The following is a 23,349-nucleotide window of genomic DNA, read 5'->3' on the forward strand; positions in this document are numbered from 1 at the left end:
GATCACCTCGATGTTGCTCGTGGGGATGGACGCCTGTGGGGGCCTGGCAGAGCTGGGGGAAATCCAGGTGGTCTCTGGCAGGTTGGGCAGTGGGCAGGAGGCTCGTCCTGCGGGATGAGGCAAAGCAAGGCGAGGCAGGGCGGGGGAGCCATTGTTGTAGGGCAAGGAAAGCAGGGGCCGGGGTGGCTGCTGCCTGACACCATTGGCCCCTGCACACAGAGGCCAGCGAGCGCATGGGTGCTGGGATGCATCCAGCCACATGGACCTCGGCAAGTTAGCAGGCAGCTGGTTGAAGAGGGACAGTTGCCATCTCCGGAGCATGGTGTGCATGCTCACAGAGAGAGCTCTGAGTGCCGCCTCTGGCACACGTGCACTATATCTTCTGTATATAAAGTGCTCTGCTCCTGAGCTCTGCTCCTGTCTAAATTAGCAGTTCAAGAATTCTGTATATGGCAGACTGAAATTTTATCTCATTTCTGGTTGCTGTGAGGTGCCAGACTGAGTCTGATTTCAAATTAAGTAATTAACTGGCAGCTTACTCTTCCCCCAAAAGATTTAAACCAGTTATTAATCTTCTGTCCTTTTTTATTTCATCAACTTTTTACTCTGCTTTATTAGATAGTACTGTACTTGCTATATTTTACTTTCCTTTTTTGCCCTTGGGCCTAAATACTGTATACTATTTTTGTTGTTACTTATGGGTTGGATTTACAAAACATTGTAAACTGCACAGGAGCAAATTAATTTGCTCTGTGAATCCACTAGGCCAGGGGTCTGCAACCTTGACAACTTTAAGACTTGTGGACTTCAGCTCCCAGAATTCTTCAGACAGCATAGCTGGCTGAGGAATTCTGGGAGCTGAAGTCCACAAATCTTAAAAGTTGTCAAGATTGCAGACCCCCTACACTAGGCTGATCAAGGAAAGAGCCAGTTGTAACTCAAAACTGTATGGGGATAATTATGAATCAAACTACCCTCCCTCGTTTGCCTTCTGTGACCCCAAAACCCCACTCTATCATATGGCAATATCCAAGTTCTACCAAGTCAGCCTTTCAATGAAACATGATAGAGTGGAACAATTAAAAAAATTAATGCCATAGTCTGCCAGCCACAGAAATGGCCTCCCAAGTTCCACCATCATGAAAAATGATGGTCAAAGTTATTCTTTGCATATCTTTTTTTTATTATTAAAAATTTTTAAGATTTTACAATAAAAACCCCTTCCCCAATCCCTCCCAACCCACCCCAAAACCCTCCCCCATTCTTCCCAGAGCTGAATACAGGCTTAACTAGAACTTAAAAGAAAAAAAGTTTTAAGCCCAAATCTTTGCATATCTGTTACCTTTTTCCAATACACTAAAGCAATATTGTATTAATGTCCTTGCCTGAAGCCACAAGAAAATAGGAGTCGTGTGCAGTCAAGAAGTGATCTGGCAAAATTAGGCTTTTGCATCTAATTAGGCTTTTCCATCTATATAGGCTCCTTTTGCATCTAATTAGGCTCCTTTGCATCTAATATAGATATCAGAAAATGGAAAGAACTTTGCAGCTTGCTTAGAAACGCTGGGAGTTACCAGAAGTGGCTGAAGGCAATTCAGTTCTACCGTTGCCCAATAAGTTTGTTGAGAGTTGTGGATTCATTTACAAAACTGTACTAGAAGAAATATACATTGGCCAATAAGAATAAAGACTGACGTCATCCTTCTGTAGCAGCTGTCTTACTCATTTTCATGTTTTTTTATCACTCATTGAAGGGCAGAAGCTGCCTTGTCCACGTCTAGACATTCTCTGCAGGATATCTTTGTGAGTTGCTTTGTCTAGTCACATATCAGACAATGACACAGTTCCAAGGACTAGAGGTTGGGCTGGATGGATGAATACTCTTTTAAAACATATCATAGATATATGTCCATGATATTCCTTTCTTTCAGGTTAACCTTATACAGAATGTTCTTTAAAGAACCTGTTCTTTGGTGTTTCAAACCAGCTTACAGTTTCAATTCTCTAAAATATAAATAAATGTATGCATTGATAATCAGTCAACTTACACAATGGCTTACACTGTGTAGTTATTTAAGGCACTAACTTCACCATTTTCCAAGGTTAGTCCTGCCCGCCTCTTGAGCTTGGTCCTCATATACTACAACATGCTATCCATGAACCAGGAAGCCTTCAGAAATATATGCCTTCAGGAAGCATCAAAGAGCACCATGTGCCTGTTCAAAAATTATATATAAACACTAGCCACATCCATATTTAACGTATTTTGAGTTGTGGTGCCACAAGATGGGCAGACATATAAACATTTTAAATAAGTTTCAAGTGTTGTACTGCATGTGCAATTTTGGAAATGTAAATTATTATGTCTATTTCCTCTAAAGTCTCAATTTTTAAAAGTCTAAAATCTAAAGCCTCGATTTTTATTTTAACATAAACATAAATAAAAAAGTAAAGAAGTTCATTCATGAAACAGATTTATTACAGAAGCATATTTTTATTGTAAAAAAAATACAACTCTTCTACATATACATACAAGTAGTCCTTGACCTAGGACAGTAATGGAGCCTGCCCATTACAGTCGTAAGAGGGGATGGCCATTAAGCGAAACAGTCTTGCTTAACAATCCCCATCCCTGCTCTCCCTGATGCCCTTCAACAAATGTGGGTTGTTAAGTGGAGCATGGGGTGCCTTCTGGATGGGGAAGGCCCATCACTCAGCTGGATCCATAAAGGAAGCAGACAAGCAGCAAAGCCAAAAACAGCTCAGCGGGGGGGGGGGGGAAAGAGCCCAGTTAGATTAAGGCCCAGCGCCATGTTCCAATGCCAGAGAAGCTTCCAAACAAGCCTCTGTGCATGCCTGATAAAGCCACCTTTGGGAAGATAATCCTGAAGCTACCACTTTTGCATGCAGGCAGCTGGCTTCGCCAAAGCCTCCCAAGAGCCAGGAGAGCTTTGCAGTCTCCCAACAGCCAACTGACCAGGGCAGAATGCTCTGAAAGCAGCCACCATTTCCACAAGAAACTGTCAGTTTATGGAAAATGGCAGGTGCTTCCAGGAGGCATGGGGAGTAGACCAAGCACTGTGGGGTCCCAGGGGGTCAGGCCATTGGGGGGGGGAGAGAGGTGGGGGATGCTGCAACATCCCTGTTGCCAGTTGTAAGGGGTGCTGCAGCAGCCATATTTCAAAATAGATCATATGTAGCTTTTTTGGGGAGGGGAGTGTTGTAACTTCAAATAGCCCTTAGGTGACCGATCACATCTCAAGAATTACCTGAATTTTACAATAATTGCTTGTCAGGATGACTTGTGTATACAGGACATCCAAATCATCTAACACCCTTGAAAAATCAAGAGATTTGACACTAAGTAATCACGTAGCAGCCAATCTTAAACTGACCCAGTTGTGTTTCTTCACAAATGTCTTCAACTGTCGGAACTTTTTCTTCTGAACTTTGCAAGCTTCTTTTGTGACATATTTAAAGTACTTGCAGTCTAAAAATATATAAAAATTGAAATGGCATTAGCACAAATGTGACACAACAATGGTATTAAAATAACTTGTGACCCAAGTAGGGCTCTTCTAAACACAATTAGTCAATTCAACTGGACATATTTTGTTAACTCTAGGAAATGAAACATCAGAAAAGGCACTTGGAGATGAATAGCAAATCCAGACAAATACAGGTATTACTTTGTGGCAAGGAAAGCAGCCAAACATAACTATTTTTCTGCTCTTACTGCCTCTGCAGCCCTGTTCAAGGTGACCAAGTTCTTCCTGGAGAGGGAAAGACCAGAGAAATATCTGCAGGGCCATCTTGAAGACCACTTGAGGCAACTGCTATATGAAGTCATTCGGATTTGCTCTGAGCCAGACCCAGTTGGGTAGGTCCTCTGAAGTGGCTCAATTTTCTGAGGACAATTTGCACCTGTTGGTCCTGAGACATTACCAAGAGCAATTTAAGCATGGTCACCTGTCTATTAAATCAACCTCATTTTCACCCTGCCTCCAACTTTTCCTTTTAGGGAAAGCTATTGAGAAGATGGTCAGGCTGCAGCTTCACAAAGCCCTGAAGGATATGACTTATCAGACACCAGAATTAGTGTGAAATTTGCCAGGTTTTTTTTTTTGACTTGGCTCTTGCTTCAACAGCAAGTGGCAGCAGTGGCAGGGAGGGCTTTTGCACACCTCCATTTTGTGTGCCAATTGCACTTGTTCCTAGATTGGAAAGCCGAGCTCATGGTCACTGACTCCTTAGTCACCTCCCAGTTAGATTGCTTCAATATGTTTTATATGAGGTTGCCCTTGAAGATTACTCAGAAGTACAATTGGCTAGAATACAGTGGCCCAGATAGTTATGATGCCTGTGTACCACTGCTACTTTGACAGCGGCACTAGTTTTCACTTCTCACCTGGACGCAATTGAGTGCGCTGAGAATCACCTATAAAGCTCTTCATGGCATAGTTATGGACTATGCACACTTTATGGGGAAAGAGGAATAGTTTTTTTAACACTATTTAAATAGTATTTGAAATCATCATTAACATAAAATAAAATATTATTTATAGGGAAAGAAAACCTTACCTTTTCCCAGCAGTATTCCAGCTACCAGAACTTTTTCACAAGTGAGCTTTTGGTTTTCCTGCCAGTTACTTTTTGCCAAATAAAGACTGAAATGAAAAGCCGGCCACCAGTCCTTTCGAATATCCCACTCCTTTTTGAGCCAGTGAAATTGCTTATCAGAGCTGAAAAACATTTAAAGAAAACCCAGTAGTATCTGCATTAGATCACAACCTGAATAGATAGATCTCAAATATTAGTAGGGGAATTTCCTACTTTATTACAGGCAGTCCTCAAGTTACAACCACAACTGAGTCCAAAGTTTCCATTGCTAAGTGTTAAGTGAGTTTTGCCCCACTTACTGCAACAGTTGTTAAGGGAATCACTGCAGCTATTAAATGAATCTGGCTTCTGCCTTGACTTTGCTTATCAGAAGGTCACAAAAGGTGATCACATAACCCCAGGACGTTGCAACCATCATAAATACATCCCAGTTGCCAAGCGTCCAATTTGCTCAACATGACAATGGGGATATTGCAATGCCTGTTAAGTGCGAAAAATGGTCACAAGTCACTTTTTTCAGTGCCGTTGTAACTTTGAACAGTCACTAAGTGAATAGTTAACTCAAGGCCCACCTGTAAAAAATTGCAAAGATCGGGTACAAAGCATACATTGCTTCAAAAAATTTAGTCTGGGTCATATAGGGCCATTTCTGTTTTCCATACAATTATGAACGTACTCACGCTAAAAATTAACTCAAATCTAGCTTAAATTCAAAAGGACAGGCAAAGCAAGATGAATGTTAGCCAGGAAATCCAAGTAAACACAGCTTTGTTCTAATCAGATATCACTTTGGGCAAGTATAGCTTTGTCCTGTATTTAATCAGTTAGAATCTTTCAATGGAGTCCAGCAATAAAAACTCTTATGTAACTGATTTTTCAAAAATTCAGCACATTACTATGCAATTGCATTGAGTTCAATATAGTTATTTTTTTACTTTGATTTTTAATGTTTTGACCTGGTACGGATGGGTCATCTAAAGTCTAGAATTTAAGGGAAAAGAACCCTTCCCAAATGTGCATTTTATTAAAATTACCTAATGCTCACTTAAGGAGATTGCTAAATTTTCTTGAACATTTCCAACTCTGGATTTCAGATTCTATTTTTTAAGAATATCTTATTTCCATCTGAAAAGATCCCCCATTTTATGCAGAGGGCTAGACCTCTTCCCCAAGAAAATTAAAGTACATTAGATTTTTACAATACATATAGCACAAATATTTATATGGCTATAATCATATTGCAAGACCCGATAGACTTACTTTTGCAGAATTTCTACTGTCTGTTTTGCTAAATAACTCCAAGCTTTTACGTTTTCCTTCCATCCAGCAAAATCCAAGGCTCCAAAAATAACTTTCAGCTGTAACTTACGTTTTTTCCTTTTTTCTGAAATTAGAATAGATTCCATTATTTTTATAATATTCTAATATAAGCAAAAGAGATAAAAGTTCTCATTTTCCAGTTGGTGAGACTTGGTTTTTCAATTTCTGAAACCAAGCACAATAATCCACTAACAGCTGTAGTATTAGCAACTAATTGTATTGGATATAATCTCTTCAATTTGCAATGATAAGATACTATATATGAACCTTCCCCAACCAGACACCATTCTAAAGTCAGCCACTAATTCCTAGCTTTTAACCAAGGTAGTTGGAAATTATAGGAGATTGAAAAGGACTCAATATAAAGTGAATTAAAAAGTATGTGATAAAAACTAGTTTTTAAAATTAGCTTAAAAGCCAATGATATATATTATTCAATAATAGCAGGCCCCAGCTAAAACAAGGCCTTTGCTGGATATTATTAGAGGGCCAGAAACAGAGGGACCCATCACAAGATATGGGCAGGTTCATAGGAGTTCAGGTATCAAGCCTTTTAGTATGAAAACCAATAAGATAAAGTGAGCCAGGAAAAAAAGGAAACAGTAATTAGCACAATATCAGAATAATTTAATCAGTGTGCTTGGCTTTCATGAACATCCAGGCACTATCATCTATAGCAGGGGTTCTCAACCTTGGCAACTTTAAGACTTGTGGACTTCAATTCCCAGAGCAACTCAGCCAGCTTTGTGGCTGAGGAATTCTGGGAGTTGAAGTCCACAAGTCTTAAAGTTGCCAAGGTTGAGAACCCCTGATCTATAGCGATGTTTTCAAAACAAAGGCAGTTCTACACAGAATGCCTTGCAATAATTTAGTCAGGCTGTAACCAATGCAGGTAGAACACGGTTGTTCTGCTTTCCTCCAAGAGATAAGTCCAAGATAGTAAAAGGAACTCTTGGTCGTAAACTTTTATTTGCATTAGGATTTGCTTGAAACTTTTTCTTTTAATTATGGCTCAAGGGAGGAACAGAGCAACTAATCTGAGTTCAATGCTGGGATACCTTAAAAAGACTCACTCGATTTTCTAAGCAAGTTGTAAAATTCCAGCATTAGTTCATGGGAAGGAACAAGCTCATGCAGGATCTAGGAAGAAACAGGCAAATGGGTGAATGTTGGAAAGCAAAACTAGGCACTTTTACATCTCAATGGTTTTACAGAAGATACCTGCAGACGTTTATACCAGAGGACAGAATTAGACTGCCAGTTTCACCTCAGAGTGAAAGGCACATTACAGGTAGTCCTCAACTTATCACCAATCCTTAACCAGTCTTAATTTGAAGATACAACAGGCTTGAGAAAAGCTATTTATAGCCCAATCTCAAAGTTAACATTCCCCCCCACACACACAAACAGAATCAAATTTTTGCATTTTGGGCACATGGGTGAAATGATGAGATTGCATTTATGACCAGTGCAGCATCCCATGACTGCAATCTGTTACTTTTTTTTTTTTGCCATTTTCCAGCAGAAAATGATGTGATTTGCTTAATGACCATCTTAAAAAGGTTGAGTCTGCTTATGTAGTACATCAACTTACAACTGCAACAACTTATGACTGAAATCCCAGGCTCCATTGTCGTTGTAAATCAAGGATTATCTGTGTATCAGGTGTAAAGTACATGCCACGCTAAAGAGTTTGAAATACGTATTCTGGCATCAAAAAATTATATTTTATTAAGCAAAAAAGGTGCATAGAAACTGAAGTCAGCCCATTAATCTATTCCAGTTATTGCAAAGATTACTGGCACTGCATTCTTACTATAATAATAGTGTCAAATTTATATGACAAATATTTTAGGGTTGTCGTGCAATTATTGCATTTAATTTGTTTTCTAAAAAGTACTTGTTTGAGCATTTTACACTTGAAAAACACAGTATAAGGGAATATATCAGCACAGAAGACGGTGATTATCTACATCTAAAAGACTGTGCAATATTTTAATTACAAATACGAAAGGTGGTTTGGAAAGCCCAGGGGTACATGTTTGCAACTTCTTAAAGCAGCCCTGCCTTCTCCCAGCATCATTGCTCAAGCCTAGGAAAAAAATATATTTGGTTGAAGAAATTGCAAATAGACATTACATTTGCCCCTCTCCACACTCCCAAGTTCCTATTTACTGTAAAGACACTGTATTCCCTTGAGCAAATTGTGCATTAGCAGTTCTGCGATAAAACAGGATAACATTCTTAAAAAAAACAATCTGGGTTTGGAGAATTTCTGTTGCTGCGTATAGGTAGTTTTCAAATTATGACCATTCATTTAGTGAACATCTGAAATTATGATGGTGCTGAAAACAATGGCCTGTGATGGTCCCTGCTGTCACATGATCTTTGCAACTGGTATGTATTTATGAAGTCTGCAGCATCCCAGGGACACGTGATTGCTATTTACAATCTTCCCAGTCTGCTTCCAACAAGGTCAATTGGGGAGGAGGGAGCCAAATTTGCTTAACGATTATGTGATTCATTTAATGGTCATAAAATCAGTCATAGTTAATGGCCCCATCACTTAGCAATATGGTCCCACTTGTGATCATAAGTCATAATTCAAGGACTACCTCTACGTTATTGTGCCACCCTGATGGTGTTGTTCCAGCTTAAGTTAAGAATGTAGGAACTTAGATCAACATACATGAAGTTGTTGGGTAAGATCACTTGTCACCATGGCTTGAGACATCATCAATATGCTGGTCATATTCAGCTCTACATCTCTAGACATTGTAACCCGAGTGATGCTGTCTCTGCCTTCTTGCAATGCCTGGAGGCTGTTAAGGATCTGGTTGGGGACAGCAGACTTCAAATGAACCCTGGCAAGACAGAGTGGTTTTGGGTACAAGAAGCCTCAGGATCCGAGTATTTGTCATCCTTCATTCTGGATGGGGTTGCACTGCCCTGCTCACACCTAGTTTGCAACCTAGGGGTTCTCCTGGCCTCACATTTCCTGCTCGTGACTAAGAGAGCTTACACACAGTCCCAATCTGTGCACTAGCTATGACTTTACCTGGATCATGGCTCCCTGCACTCAGTTACTAAAGTCCTGGTCATCTGTCATATGGACTACTACAATGCTCTCTGCATGGGGCTACCATTGAAATCTATTTGGAAGATTCAACTGGTGCAAAGTGTAGCAGCAAGAGCAGCCTTTGTGGCCCCTATGACGACCTATATTACACCACTGCTCCATGAACTTCACGGTCTGCTTCTAAGTGCAGTTCAAGGTGTTGGTTATGACCTTTGAAGCCCTTAATGGCATAGGTCCAGACTACCTAATGAACCACCTTGTCCTGCTAGGACAAGCCCATCCTACTTGTGCCAGCAAAGAGGGCCTACTTGGATCCAGTCAGTCAAAAAACTATGCCTGTCAGGATGCAGAAAAAGAGCCTTCTCTGCTGCAGCTCCTACCTTTTGGAACATCTCACCCTCTAAGTAAGGTCTGCCCCCACCCTCCTGTCCTTCTGCAAGAGCCTGAAAACCTGGTTCTGCTGATTGGCCCAGGGTCCAAACGGGGAAGTTCCACTCTGAAGGAGGCTGCTGGGTTGATGGCAGACTCCACCTCCCCCCTCTTGTTTTCTGCTGTCCACCCATCCATCTTTTTTTGGTTTTCATATTAATGTATTCTCATTGTGTTCTTTCTCATTGTTTCATTGTTCTATTATCTTATTTCTGTACTGTTTACACTCTTTTCATTTCTTCCTTTTTTACTGTTATAAGCCACCTAGAGTAGCCCCATGGCCAGACAGGCAATCAATCAATCAATAAATAAATAAATTTCTCAACTTGAAACCAGAAATCCAGCTGTAAATCACTGCAGTTGTTAAGTCGAGACACCCACACCACCAGACCTATATAAATTTTTTTACATTTTTCACAGTAGTTGTTAAGTGAATCACACAATCCTTAAAGGAATAATACAATCATTAAATGTATCCATTTTTCCAAAGGGGTGTTTTTTTGTCAGAAATCACCCAAAAAAGAACCCCACTGAAAATTGTGACAAATCACAAATCACGTTCCTATGGCCACATGATGCTGCAACTGATCATATATGCAAGTCGGCTACCAAGCACCATAAATGCAATTACATGACTTTGTCTCTCTGTGTGTGTATGTGTGTGTGTATGTCTGTGTGTATGTGTTTTTGTGTGTGATATTTTACAACAGCCAGAAGTGCTTTATGGGTCATAAAGCACCATTCCAAGGCTGTTGTAACTCCAAAGGATCATAAAATGATCAGGGGTAAGCTGAGGACTACCTCTAGTTGTTAAATTCTGTTGATTTTGGCAAGCTATTTGGTACACTATATTAGACATATTCAACTTTCAAGAAAACATTCATTAGCCAGTTTGTGTTCTTCATTATTCACAGATAAAAGAGAGTAAGAACAGAATCATAAACAAACAGAATAGTAAAACTCCAGAATTCTTGCCTGCAGTGCAGAGATCTGGGTTTTCCTGGATTCCCCCCTTCTCTTTAGAAAGTGGTAGTAGTAGACATGGGCATTAGGGTTGGAAGGAAACTTGGAATTATACGCATAGTCACTTAACACTTCCCGTGCTTCTTCGTACTCCTCGTAATGTTCCAGCAACTAAAAGAACATAAATGTTCAGCTATTCATTTAAAACAAATACAAGGTTACAAAGTAGTACCAAACTGTTTTGCAACAAAATGAGATTAAAGTAAAAGTAATTTAACAGTGCAATTGTTTTTTAAACTGCATTAAGGCAAGGTGCAAAAACATATGGCTCCAGGTGCAGTTCGGGGGGGGGGAAGTGTATGTGTCCCTTGAGGCTTCCTGACAAGCTTTTCTCTCCCCCAAGTGCCCATTGAAGCTTTTGCTTGCTAATATTACTAAGATGGTACAGGGACTGGAAACCAGGTCCTAGGAAGAACAGTTAAAGGAATCGGCATAAGAAAAGACTGAGCTGAGATCATGACAGCCCTCTTTGGATAACTAAAGAGCTGCCATATGAAGGAGGGAGTGAACTTGTTCTTTGTTGCTCTGGAGGGCTTGACCATGCTCAGTGGATTAAAACTACAGGAAAAGTAATTCAGATTCTGAGAGAAAATTACTGATTGGTTCAAGCAATGAAACAGATTGCTTCCTGAAACTATATATTCCTTCTCAGCAAAGATCTTTAAACAGGGGCTGGATAGCCATCTGTCCAAAATGCTTTAGCAAATTTTGCACAGTGAGTTAGACGTAATGATCTCTGAGCTCTCTTCCAACTCCTGATTGCACTACCAGCTACCTGTATCCCCACTTGCTGCTTCTCCAATACTTTTCCAATTTCCTGCTCACAAAAACTTCCCAGTATTTCTCTACCCTCTCCCATTTAGTTTTTCTGTTTTTTCATTATCCAACAGACTTCCCCACTTCCCTTTCCTTTTTCTTCTGCTGCCTTCCTTGCTTCTTTTTACAATTTTTATCTCACCATTGAAAATTGATGCCATAGGGCCATCTATTGTCAACTACCTGAACTGCAGCATCAAGGAAGATTTTGCTACAATGATAAATATGGAAAACGGATCATCTGTGTATGCGTGATGAGAAAAGTACGTATCATGGCACATATTATGTAATAAGCAGTTTGGACAGAAGAATCACCAGCCTCTGTTTGAAGGCCTTCATTGAAGGAGAACATGTCATTCCATAAGGCAACTGTTCCACTGTTCCACTGAGTCACATGTCCACATATCATCAGGAAATATTTCCTAAAATCTAGTTTCTTAATAGTACAATCCGCAGGTTCTGGTCCAGCCCATGACTGATTGGTTCCACAAAAATATGTGGAATCATAAACTTTGGTTTATAGATCAAATGGCTGGTTCCCACAATATGTTAAGCTAGAAACAAACAAATCACATTATGGCTTAGTGTAACATGTAAACCTAGTCACTCTCAGCCATAGTCCACTCTCAGCCATAGAAGCTCATGGAGTAATTCTGAACCAGTCATTTTCTTTTAGTTCAACCTACCTCACCGAGTGGTTGTTATGAGGGGAATGGGAGGAAGGAGCACTATATATGCTGCCTCAAGCTCCTGAACAAAAGGTAAGATATAAATCAAACAAATGAATATGTATCAGGGTTGTTTTGTGTGTTTTTACAACATTTGAACTAAATATATAATTTTGTAATGTTGGACATGTGCCCATGAAACTAAGCATAAGACAATACCAGCCATCCAATAACTATTTTATGATTAACTATACAGATAGCTGTGTGATGGTAGAGCTTATAGCACTTTCACAAATTTCTGAATCTCTGCAAAAGCCTCTACCACTGAGTTACTTAATGACTCTCTAAAGCTGCCCCATCTGACAGCCATCCAGATTATGTGACACAGAAAGTTTGTTGTACAAAAGGTGCTCTTACATCCACATAACAAATTACGAAAGGATCCCAAACACCAGGAATTCTGATTATTTCTCTGAGGCTGACTTTAGCCTGCTGGTACAAGCCATGCATTTCCTGTTGAAGAGAAGTTTGTGTACAGCTGTCTTCATCTGTGAAAGGCAAGACATCCATCTCATAAATTCAATTTGAAACAGATGACATCATGATTTTAGCCTCAATTTTAAAATCAACTTCTCAAAAACCCTCCAGGAAGAAAAGCTTAAAAAAAAAGAGATAGTCAAAGAATATAGTAATTCAAATTGAACACACGAAAGAAAATGTCATATTTGCAATACAACAGCTGCCATTTCAGATCTCCTGAATATTTTTTATAGTAAAGAAGTCAAACAATAAAAGGAATGGTGAAGGAGAATGATAAAAAACATTCCATTTCATAGCTGGCAAAATATTTCATCAATGCTTCGCCATAATAATATACTTGGTAAGTTATGATCAGTATCTCTTTTATGAAACTCAAAAGTAGCATCCCAAGGTAATCAGTTCAGAACCAAATATATCTATATATCTTTTGGAGATGGCAGAATGTTTCTTTGAAATACACAACTCAGATGTGTTTACCTTCTCCCACTACTGTTATATGTAACAATGTGGAGTCCTTAGTTCTCTCTGAGCTTTGTTGTTTGCTTACAGACATTTTATTACCTAACTAGGTAACATTATCATTGCTAGTTTGGGAAGGGAGTTGTTCTTTATTTATATAGAGTAACTTGCCTTGTGAGTATCAGTGGGGGAGTGATTTTCCTTTTGGTAGTTCCTTGGTCAGAGTATTGTTTTCTGCCTGATCTTTTGTCTTATGCTGATCCCTACCAATCTGAATGTTGGCTGTGGGTAAGAATATGTTCTGGTCTTTTGATTTCCTTAGCTTTTTATTGTCTCTTCTGGATGGTGTATAAATATGGTTTATCTCTCTGTGTCCACTAATGGGTGATTTGTTCAAGTGCCAAGTTTCCAGGAATTCACTAGCTAGCATTGTTAGACTTAGTTTGGTCTAGGATGCTCACAGTTTCCCAGTTCTCAACCTTAATACTTACTGTGGTAAAATATCATAGGTGAACTGAGCAACTAGCATTTCCCTATTTCATTTTGTGCCTTTGCAAAATCACTAACAGATTATTATGATTTCTCCTTACACTTTCCTTTGTAAAAATTTAGCTTATCAACAAAACCATATTGACAGCATTTTTGACAGTCCTGATTATGGCTCCAAATCATAATTAAATACTATGATTATCCAAGGCCAATAATTCTGATAGAGCTTATCAGCAAACAAACTAATATTAGCCAGATGAGAAAGCCATTTGATCTGAGTTCTCCAGGGTCAGTTTTTTTAAAAATTGCAATACAGGAGGAACAACATATACAGTAATCCTTAGCCATCCCCATTGTTAAGGAAGGTACCAAATGAATTTCAAAACCTTCTACATACTTCATCAGGTACTAATTCCATGAAATTCTCTAGAACTTCCTTCCTAGCAAACATGCCAGAGAAGACTCAGCCAAAGCCTTGTCTCACCTTTCATATTTCATGAATGGAATTGAAAAATTCACGGACAACTATAACAGTTACTGCTGCATGCTGCCACTGTGGCATCTACAGGCACATACTCACCCAGCTCCAAAAGCTCTGTCTTCTTTTTTAACCACATATAATAGCCTATCAATCCCTTATAAGCTTGAACGAGTTTCAGCTCTTTTTCCTGAGCAACAGTTTCTTCTCCATATCGCCAACTTTCAGCCAAGATCAAATTCTGATAGGCTTCATCCAGAAATCCACTGCACAAAAGGTGGAAGGCATGCTCTAAAGAAATCTGTAATTTGAGCTTTGTTTACTAGGTTGAACAGAAGCAGCAACTTTGGATACCAATACACATAAACAAAGCAGCAGTTCCCAATAACTTCAGATATGAGTTGTGTCTTTAGAACTATTCTGTTTTAAAACAAGGAACCACTTTCAACTGCAGATGTGTATGGGTACGCTAGACAGTCAACTCTATAAGAAATCAAAGATTCCTACTATAGAAATAATCACACTTTTTTGCTGATACATGAGAGTGGTTTTTCCAGGTTGTGGAACAAATAAGCTTATGGTATTCAGTTAGAATCAATTATGGAACTACTCAGTTTTTAAATAGTTCCAAAGCCATAATTAAAATACAATTCTGTGTCGTTAAAATTTAAAGCCATATATTTTATCAAAAATATCACACAAGAAGTGTAATGTAGAGATCTATACTAAAATTTTATGATAACAGTATATTTTCTTTTTTAATATATTTTTAGCAAAGAAATTTTAACAAGGTAAAATAATACAAATATTAGAAAGTAAAATAAGAAAATAAAACAGGGAAGGAAGGAAGGAAGGAAGGAAGGAAGGAAGGAAGGAAGGAAGGAAGGAAGGAAGGAAGGAAGGAAGGAATTGTGGCTTCTAACTATTTTGACAATGTGGTTATAAATGTATTTTATATTTGACCTTTCTAAGATTACATCATATTCTTAAAGGAATCAGTAGGAATTCTCATAATAAAACATGTTTTCAATATTAAAATATTGCATTAAAGTTATTTTTACTTAAAAGTTTTTTTCTTACCTTTAAATATCTTTTGACTCCTAAATTTTTCATCCGATCTGCAAAATGATTGATCTCTTCTATATTACTTTGCGGATGCTGCTGCAGGATTTCAGTTCCTATTCTCCAGATCTCCTAATGAGGTAGAAAATACATTACGAGCAAATCATAAAACCACAGTACTAAAAGCAAATGCACTGTGACTACTGGTGCACCCTTATAAATTATTTACAACAAAATCACTAACATGATGTCCATGAGCAAGGACATGCACAGGGGGCAAAGTCAAGAAAGTCAACATGGCAAAGTCAATCCTGTGGTCAAGGTTGCCATTTTGATTTTCTTGATCAAAGTCCCAATACCTATGAACACTATATTTCCAATATTCACTTCCCCATGAGCTGTGCCATAAGATAGGCAGGTAGACAGACAGATAGAGAGATCTGACATTCTACAGATCAAAACACCAGCCTCTATCATCTTTATTTACATAGAATACAGGACCCCATATAGACCCAACATATATTACAGAAAATAAAAAAGGTAGGTGACTGTAAGATAGGGCTTTAAGAAAGTTGCTTAGGTATCCAGAAAAATGTGGTTGCCCTCGGGGGGGCGGGGGGGTGTGGCCAGGGTGGGTGCAGCCTACTGGGTGGGTGTGGATAGAGTGGTGTGGCCTACTGGGTGGGCATGGCCAGCTCTACATCATTCGTGTCAAGGGTGCCTCGGGGGGCCTGGGCAGGAGTGGGACAGATCTGAGGGTCTCTGGCAGAAAGGGGTGGGACCAGGGCAGAGCCCATCAAGCCGGATATATGAAGTAGGCGAGGGCCATTTGCTGGCCACTTCCAGGCGATGGTGCATTTCTTCATTCCTCACAAAAGGTGACACCTCTCCAGCATGCACCCAAGGGGGTGGGGCCGACGCGGCAGGGGCTGGTTCCTCACTGTTTCCAGACGGCCTTGTGGAGCTAAGACTGAATGCATTTCAGCATAGATGGCCACCACAAAATTGTACATTGGCTCCCGGCTGGCCTGGGCCAGGGCCAAGACAGCAGGGGCCGTTCCCTCACTGTTTCCAGGATGGTTTCGTGGGCCACGTGAAACCAGTTCGTGGGCCGCATCCGGCCCCCGGGCCTTGTGTTTGACATGCCTGCCTTATGTCAACTAAATAAGTATTTCATGATTGGCTGCATTGTTTGTAACTTTTTTGTGAACAGACAATCCCATTATAACTTACTCTGACATTTTGTGAGAGCACTCACTACATACATTCAAATTTTCAAAGGTTCCTACGGCCTAAAAAAGGTTTGAATCCCACATTTATGAAAAAATGTCCCATGTCATACATCTAAATGCACGACACAATGCATAAATGAGACATTTTTATCCTGTTCTTAATTATATTATATAGAGGCACATGCTAAAGAAATGATATATTTCCAATCATTTCAAAGATATTCTATTAATTAATTTACTTACCTCTTGAGCTGTCACCCTTTTTTCTGCAGTTGTATTTTCCAGCATTTCCAAGTAGCTTATCATTAATTCTGCAGCCCTCTGCCACTGACTTTGTAAGAGAGCATCTTGGATACAGCATAAACAATCCTCTTTCACCTTCTGAAATTCTGAAGATTTCACAGCCATGTTTGCTTCAACCAACATGAGAAAACATTATTTGTTTTATAAATAATGCATACCTAAAGCATTTATGGAGCTACGTTTGCCATTTACAGAGAAAATGTGAATTTATATTCATGTCTGGAATGTGAACTCCAAGAATATATTGTGCATCAATTTGGCATTATCTTATCTCAGAAATTTTGTCAGTATCCTGAAGCATCAAATTCATGGATTTTCCTGGCATAGGTTAGGATGTGTCACATCAACTGAAAAGCATTATGAATTTTAGCTTTTTTTCTGGTGATTGCACAAATGTTATTAACATAAACAATCCTTCCTACAATGGAATTAAAATAAAAAGGCATATTTCTTATTGGAAGAATATTAAGAACATCTGGGTGACCTGCCCTGAATCCCAATTTTTTTTGAGCACAATCCAAGATGCTGATTATCATCTTTAAAGTGCCAGATCATTTTATTTATTTATTTATTAAAAAGATTTATAAGACCACCCAACTCACTCACTTTGACTCCAGGAGACTTACAAAGACCAGACCCCAAATACAAAACAATACATTCCTACCTTCCTGGCAACAACATTCAGACAAATCACTTAATGGGCTCCAAGTCATCCTGAGATCCATAGGGTGGCTGCCAAAACCATATCTTCAGGGACTTTCAAAAGAGTATCAAGGTGGGGGCAATCTTATCTCCATGGGGATGATGTTCCTTAGGAAGGGAGCCACCACAGAAAAGTCCCCTCATCTTAGTCCCTCTAGATGGACCTAACATACCTTGTCTCCTCACTCTGGTGGATCAAGTAGATCAACTGGATCTACTGGGAAAAGATGGTCCATCAAATAACCTGGCCCCAAGCCATATAGGGCTTTAAAAGTAATAACAGGCACCCTGAATTGGATGCAGAAGCAAAGTGGCAACCGAAGCAGCTCCCACAAGAGGAATCCAGATTTGCACTAAACCACCATGTTTTGAACCAACTGAAGCTTCCAGATACTTTTCAAGGGCAGCCCCATGTGGAGCGCATTACAGTAGAAAAACCCAGAGGTGGCTATGACATAGGTAACTGTGTGCAGAGCCTATTTTTCAATTATACAAAAATCAATTTTAAGGTAAACAGTGTACAGTGTATAAAAGCACAGTATCTTGATAATCAATCGTCATCTGAAAGTACAAAATAATACTGCAATCAGTTAACTTTAGACAGATCATGTGATTGGTCTTTGACTCAGCTAAAAAATTCTGAATTCCATATCCTTTCAAGTTCAGTGCTCTTCTCTTCAAAGACTTTCAAGTAAGCTACTTACAGTTTAATTGCTTCTAGAACTTCTTTTACTGGCTTCAAAAGAGGATCCCTTTTATTAAATACATCTAAGGCTACAGATGCCACTTTAACTTTCCACTAATTCTCCGGTCTATCCTCTTTTCCATGTACCCCACTGCTCCAAGAACTCACATTTTGTCCCAAAGCAACAAGGGAATTTGGGGAAACAGAACAAATGGAAGAATCTGATCAATAGGTAACAGATGAAGCTTTACTAGATACATTAGCCAGTTTGGCCTAGCAGTTAAGTCACCAGACTAGAAAGCAGGGGACTGTGAGTTCTAGTCCCGTCTTAGTCATGAAAGCCAGCTGGGTTACCTTGGGCCAGTCAGTCTCTCTTTCAACCTACCTCATAAGGATGGTTGTTATTGTGGGGAAAATACGCGGAGGAAGGTGTGTTGGATAAGTTTGTTGCCGTGAGTTATTTGTAAAAATAATAAAGATGGGATGCAAATAAATAAAAATTATATGCTAAGTCTGGCCACAGAATTGCAGGAAGAAACTGTAAGTTACTAATATGTGATTTTCGACTACCAGTCTGTATCCTATTAAGTATCCTATGTCACTATCACATTAATAACAGTAATAGTTAACTAGCAACTGTACACCCCCCCCAAATTCAGCAAATGAATAAATAAAAATATGTACTATAGCAGAGCACGCTGGTAAAGGCCACCCAATTGAATTTGCTTTGCAAAAAGGAAAAAATAAAGTATCAGGGCAACAGCTAGGTTGGAACTCATCTTTCTAATTGCTAGTTTTTCTATAAACGAGAATTCCATGTTAGGTTAATGTTCAACATACCATTCCTCAACTGTATTTCAAAGTGGCACCCAAAAGATATATTATGCAATTTTTTTGAAGAAAACAATTGGTTATAACAAGTTCATAGCAAAAGATAAAGGTAACACTACCATATACTGCAGGCTGATGAAGGTGTATATGGGAGAAGGAGAGAGAATGACCCCAGGATTTTGCTGCTTTCCTTCATCTCTACTTTCCATCATGTCAGTAAAAACTTACTTGGATGGTTGAAATGTTTTGGCAATAAAGGCAAATAAATTTCTGGGACCAGAGCATTGGCTGCAGATTCATCCTCTGTTTCTCCTGTGGACAGAGACCTTCTTTCTTGTCTCAGTTCTTCAACAAAGTTATCCATTTCTATGACTATATTTAGAAGAAAACCCGTTACTTGTACAATAGTGTAAAGCTTATAAATAAATCAAACCTAATAATCTGCAAAACACAGTAAAGAGGAAAATATACATTATATGGTTTAGAAAAAAATCAGCAACATTAATAGTTTTAAATGTGTTTAACAGGTCTCTTCACCTGAACTGGCTCCCAGAAATAGTTTTTTTCATGAAATATACACTTACATACATCAGCATTTAACCATTAAGAAAAATGCCACATATTTCAAATAAAGCAATATCAGGAAACCTTATTAACTAAGAATCAAAAATACTTAGGACAATAGTTGGGTTATATTAATTATAATCATATAATCATTAATAAAAACAGTAAATGAGCACCAAACTCCAGCAAATACCTAGGTCTGAAATTTTGGGCCATTCTCAAAGAAGTCTTTTGAAGCTTCAATATCTCTTAAAGGTGGATCAAACAGAGAGACCTGCTATGGGATGTTTATTCTTGATTTGTTCCCTCTAGAAATAGATTTACAATATAAACAGCCTCTTCAATCCACCAATGATCTGGATAACTACATAATAAAGTTGATATATTAGATAAGTGGTTCTCAACCTGGGGGTCGGGACCCCATTTGGGGTCGAACGACCATTTCACGGGGGTCGCCAAACAACGCAGTCTGCCATTTTTTTCCTCTTTTCCTTAGCTGTGCTACTCCCTTTTATTCTATTGGCTTTTGAAAGCCAATAGAATAGACTCTCTTGAATAGAGTCTAATTCTATTGGCTTTCAAAAGCCAATAGGAATTGTCCAGGCTGTCTCTGCCCTGCTGAGCCCGCCAAAAGTCCCAGTCTGCAAACGGTGCTGCACCAGTTGAGTAGTCCTCGACTTACGACCAATTGAGTAGTCCTCGACTTACGACTGGTTGGGGGGGGGTCGCGGCATTAAAAAGGTTGAGAACCACTGAATTAGATGGAGACAAATCTACTCTAAATGATTCAGATAGTACTAACTTTATGACTTGAATATTACAATCTATTCTCCGTGGCTTTGAAGACATCCAGATTATATCCAATACGTTAGCATGAGAGCCTGTTCAAGATGCCTCATTATCCATGTTGAATCAGTTTCATTGACTACCAAAAATCATTCAAGCACAACTGAAGGTGCTCACAGTAGTCTATAAAATTTTACATAGATTAGATGCAAGATACCTGCAAGGCTATGAATTCATGGACAAACTACTGTGCTCTCAGATAATCAATGGACTTTTATGAATAAATTGAATATAAGCAACCAATCTGGCTTTCTTTGTGGTAGGAACCATATTGTAGAATAAATTGCCATTGGGATTGAAACAATCGCCCTCCTTGGAACAATTCAAGAACTTCAAAATATTTGTTTTCCCTGGGCTTTCAATATTACTGTATTCACTTTTGTGTGTTTTGCAGAGAAACCCGGAAGGAGGGGGCAAATGATGTAATGTGCCCTGCAGCTTTGTAAGCCACCTTTCTAAACATGTGTGAAGTCTTTTGTTTGCACATATGAAAAGGATGCAGCTTGAATCCTCAAATGCAAGGCTCCTTTCATCATTTTGATAAAAGCATTGGTCCTATAGAAATCATTAAGTGTGCCTTACATAAATAATTTCATGTATCTTTTTCCTACATCTTGCAACACCTTCAGAACTCTTAGGGAAGTGGGTGGCACTTAAAAATTTCTACATTATTACAAGTACAAAATTACATTGAACAGAGAGTGCTTCCCAAGTACAAGATAATGTGACTGAAAGGAGTTAAGAGCCCACCTTGTTTCACAGAACCTGTAATTGAAAGGCATAAGATTCACAGGCTTATGGAGAGAGAAAAAGTGTCTTTCCAATATCACCCAGCAACCCCAGAGCCGCAAAACAGGAAACTCAATTGGCCTTTGCAGGACACATTTTCTAAGCATTTGTTTTACGAGCGGAAGGAAAACGACAATACGAAATAACAACTGAGTTATAAAGTTATTGTGAAGGGTGTGTTTTATGGCGTCGCTTACCTAATGGTCAATGAATTCGTTGGTTACGCTGTAATACCCATACACATTACACACCCTTCGTAAGACAAATTGTTTCCTTCCCTTTTCTTATTTTTAACAGCCGATGAAAGCGCAAAATCTGAGAATTCTCAGGATAGCGCTACCTACCAGAACAGGAAGCTTCCTTTCTTCCCACCTCCCTTCGTTCCGGTTCCGAGAATATGCGCGTTACATTCTATACGACAACGCCTTTTCTTTCACTTCCGATGCTTTGCTGCAGCGAACGCCATCTTTTATTTGGGCGTCAGGAAAAACGATTTTCTGCGTGATACTCTCCGCCTTTCAAAGTATCAAATTCACCTGCACATGCGTGAATCCTTTCCCTTTGGTGTCTAATTGGTGTCTAATTACCGGTGTCCTTTCATCGCCTTGGAATCCCTGGACGCGTTTTTATGCTCGCAAACTGAGCCTTGTTAAAGATAATACCAGTTCATCATTTACGTATTTTTCAGTGATTCTGGTGGTCTCTCGGTACATAACAGAATTGGAACCTAGATAAATTGAAGAAAAAGCAAGATCTAATAGGTTGACAAATAGTTTGGTTTTTTTCCCAGGCTTTTTTCTTAGGTTGTCTTTCACCACTGTGCAGTACTGTCTTATATTATGGACTGTAGTTATTTTAATACTGTATTAAAATATTTACACCTAGGCTAATATAAGTGCACCACTTCAGATTCATTTCCAGAAAATGCTTTTTGTAGAGAGGCCTTTTTAGATGGTTAAGCCTAGTGAAGCAGGGTCAGGCCATCACCCAGAAATCCCAGGGCTGAAGGCTAAATTAAGAATATTTTGAAAGAAGGCAATGGTTAATGTATGCTGGTGTCAAGAAAAGTATGTGAAGCTAAACTTGTTTCAAGCAATATACTGTAATACAGACAGAATTACTATCTCCCTTCAGCTGTGATCCTTAAAAATCCACATTCTCCAGTTCCTTTGGGACTAGAATATTAACTAGTTTTTTCTACTAATATTTAACCATTCATTTATATCTAATCACTGTGCACGAAAAAATTTCTTCCATCTATGCTTAAATGTTAATTGGCTCAGCATGTTCAGTGTTAACTCGCTGTTTTTCTCTCCTCAGACTATTCTAGCTTTACATATTACATGTACTTGGGGAAAACAGGATTGTATGATTGCATGCATTCTTTCACAGAGTATGGTTTCCCTACTTATAAACTGAATTTTATTTTATTGTGATCCAAAGTAATCCAGTGAGTTTCCACTTGAACTTTGGTATTCTTAGTCCTATGGCAAAATCCTAATCATTATCTACATTAAAAGTCAAACTAGCTTACAGCTGTATAGTAAAGCTTATTCTCTGATAACTTGGTGAACTATAAAGAACAAAAGTAGCCATAGAGGAATTTCATGGATGTGTGCCAAAGTCTGCAAAGGAACTTGCATGCCAGGGACTTTTCAGTATACTTACAAAGTAAAATGGATTTGGGACTCAGAACCAGAAACTTTGTAAATAATTCTTTGTCTAATCAAGACCCAGCAATGATATCTCTGGATTCTAAAGCACTCCAAGGGCCTTATTATGTAACTTACTGACACTAACTGTGGATTTGTGTTCTGTATCATGTTTCCACTTCTGTACCATTTATCCAGATGAATGAAGAACCTGATGTACAGCAAATATTCCGCTTTGTATGGCACAAAAACCCAGTTGTAGGTCAAAGATCCTGGTTATCAACAAAAAAGTAAGCCAGCTGAAAGAAAATTACTTTTATACTATATTTAGACATTACATTTAAGGAATGGAATAGTAGGCAATTTTCAGAATGTTCAGGTTCACACTGAGGATTCCCTGGAATGAAATAAAATAAAACAATAAATGTGATGTTTTATATATTAGTTAATAATTAAAATTATTTATAGTAACTGCAGATAAGAAAATAGCAATGATCAGAAGGATACAGTGGATAGCACACAGTCATAAAGTGTGTATTTGGCACCAGGAACTCTGTCTGCTTTACACATTTTGTTATTTTAAAGGGCTCCTCTGCCAACCATCCAAAGGTGAACACAATTGCATTTCATAGGTAACAGGCTCTCTGCTTCTTTCATGGGAGGACACAAATCCAACAAACCTTGGCTTTCTTATGTCAGATTCTTGGATGAATATATTTTCCTGTTCAACACTAATTCTTGTGTACTTTTCCACTCAACCAT

At 38.8% G+C, this 23,349-nt stretch overlaps 1 protein-coding gene across 7 annotated transcripts; it reads right to left on the reverse strand.

Annotated features, from left to right (window-relative positions):
- Window positions 1-2,474: 2,474 nt before the first annotated feature.
- TAF1A (TATA-box binding protein associated factor, RNA polymerase I subunit A) lies at window positions 2,475-21,593 on the reverse strand. 7 transcript variants are annotated; one of them, XM_039341647.1, is made up of 13 exons: window positions 21,280-21,593; window positions 18,965-19,108; window positions 16,459-16,628; window positions 15,002-15,115; window positions 14,024-14,222; window positions 12,373-12,503; window positions 10,424-10,582; window positions 8,630-8,773; window positions 7,014-7,080; window positions 5,881-6,004; window positions 4,582-4,742; window positions 4,409-4,477; window positions 2,475-3,490 (listed from the first exon to the last, which is right to left on the reverse strand). In XM_039341647.1, the coding sequence occupies exons 2-13, from the start codon at window positions 19,098-19,100 to the stop codon at window positions 3,369-3,371; spliced, it is 1,596 nt and encodes a 531-aa protein (XP_039197581.1). In that variant the 5' UTR covers window positions 19,101-19,108; window positions 21,280-21,593; the 3' UTR covers window positions 2,475-3,368. The 7 variants fall into 7 exon arrangements, with proteins under 7 accessions (XP_039197581.1, XP_039197583.1, XP_039197582.1 ...); XM_039341649.1 differs by having other exon boundaries at window positions 16,459-16,604; window positions 21,280-21,581; XM_039341648.1 differs by lacking the exon at window positions 21,280-21,593 and adding an exon at window positions 21,133-21,267.
- Window positions 21,594-23,349: the final 1,756 nt, after the last annotated feature.

Source organism: Crotalus tigris, unplaced genomic scaffold (genome assembly GCF_016545835.1).
Source record: "Crotalus tigris isolate CLP2741 ecotype Arizona unplaced genomic scaffold, ASM1654583v1 scf7180000017771.5222438, whole genome shotgun sequence".
NCBI lineage: Eukaryota > Metazoa > Chordata > Lepidosauria > Squamata > Viperidae > Crotalus > Crotalus tigris.

Bases quoted from the DNA above. Each gene is read 5' to 3' on its own strand.
- TAF1A (XM_039341647.1), bottom strand. From the start codon at position 19,100: ATGGATAACTTTGTTGAAGAACTGAGACAAGAAAGAAGGTCTCTGTCC. The intron at 12,504-14,023 runs GTGAGTATGTGC...TGCCTTTCACAG, and splicing joins GACAGAGCTTTTGGAGCTGG to ATGAAGACAGCTGTACACAA. The intron at 10,583-12,372 runs GTAAGAGCACCT...ATGTTCTTTTAG, and splicing joins TCGTAATTTGTTATGTGGAT to TTGCTGGAACATTACGAGGA.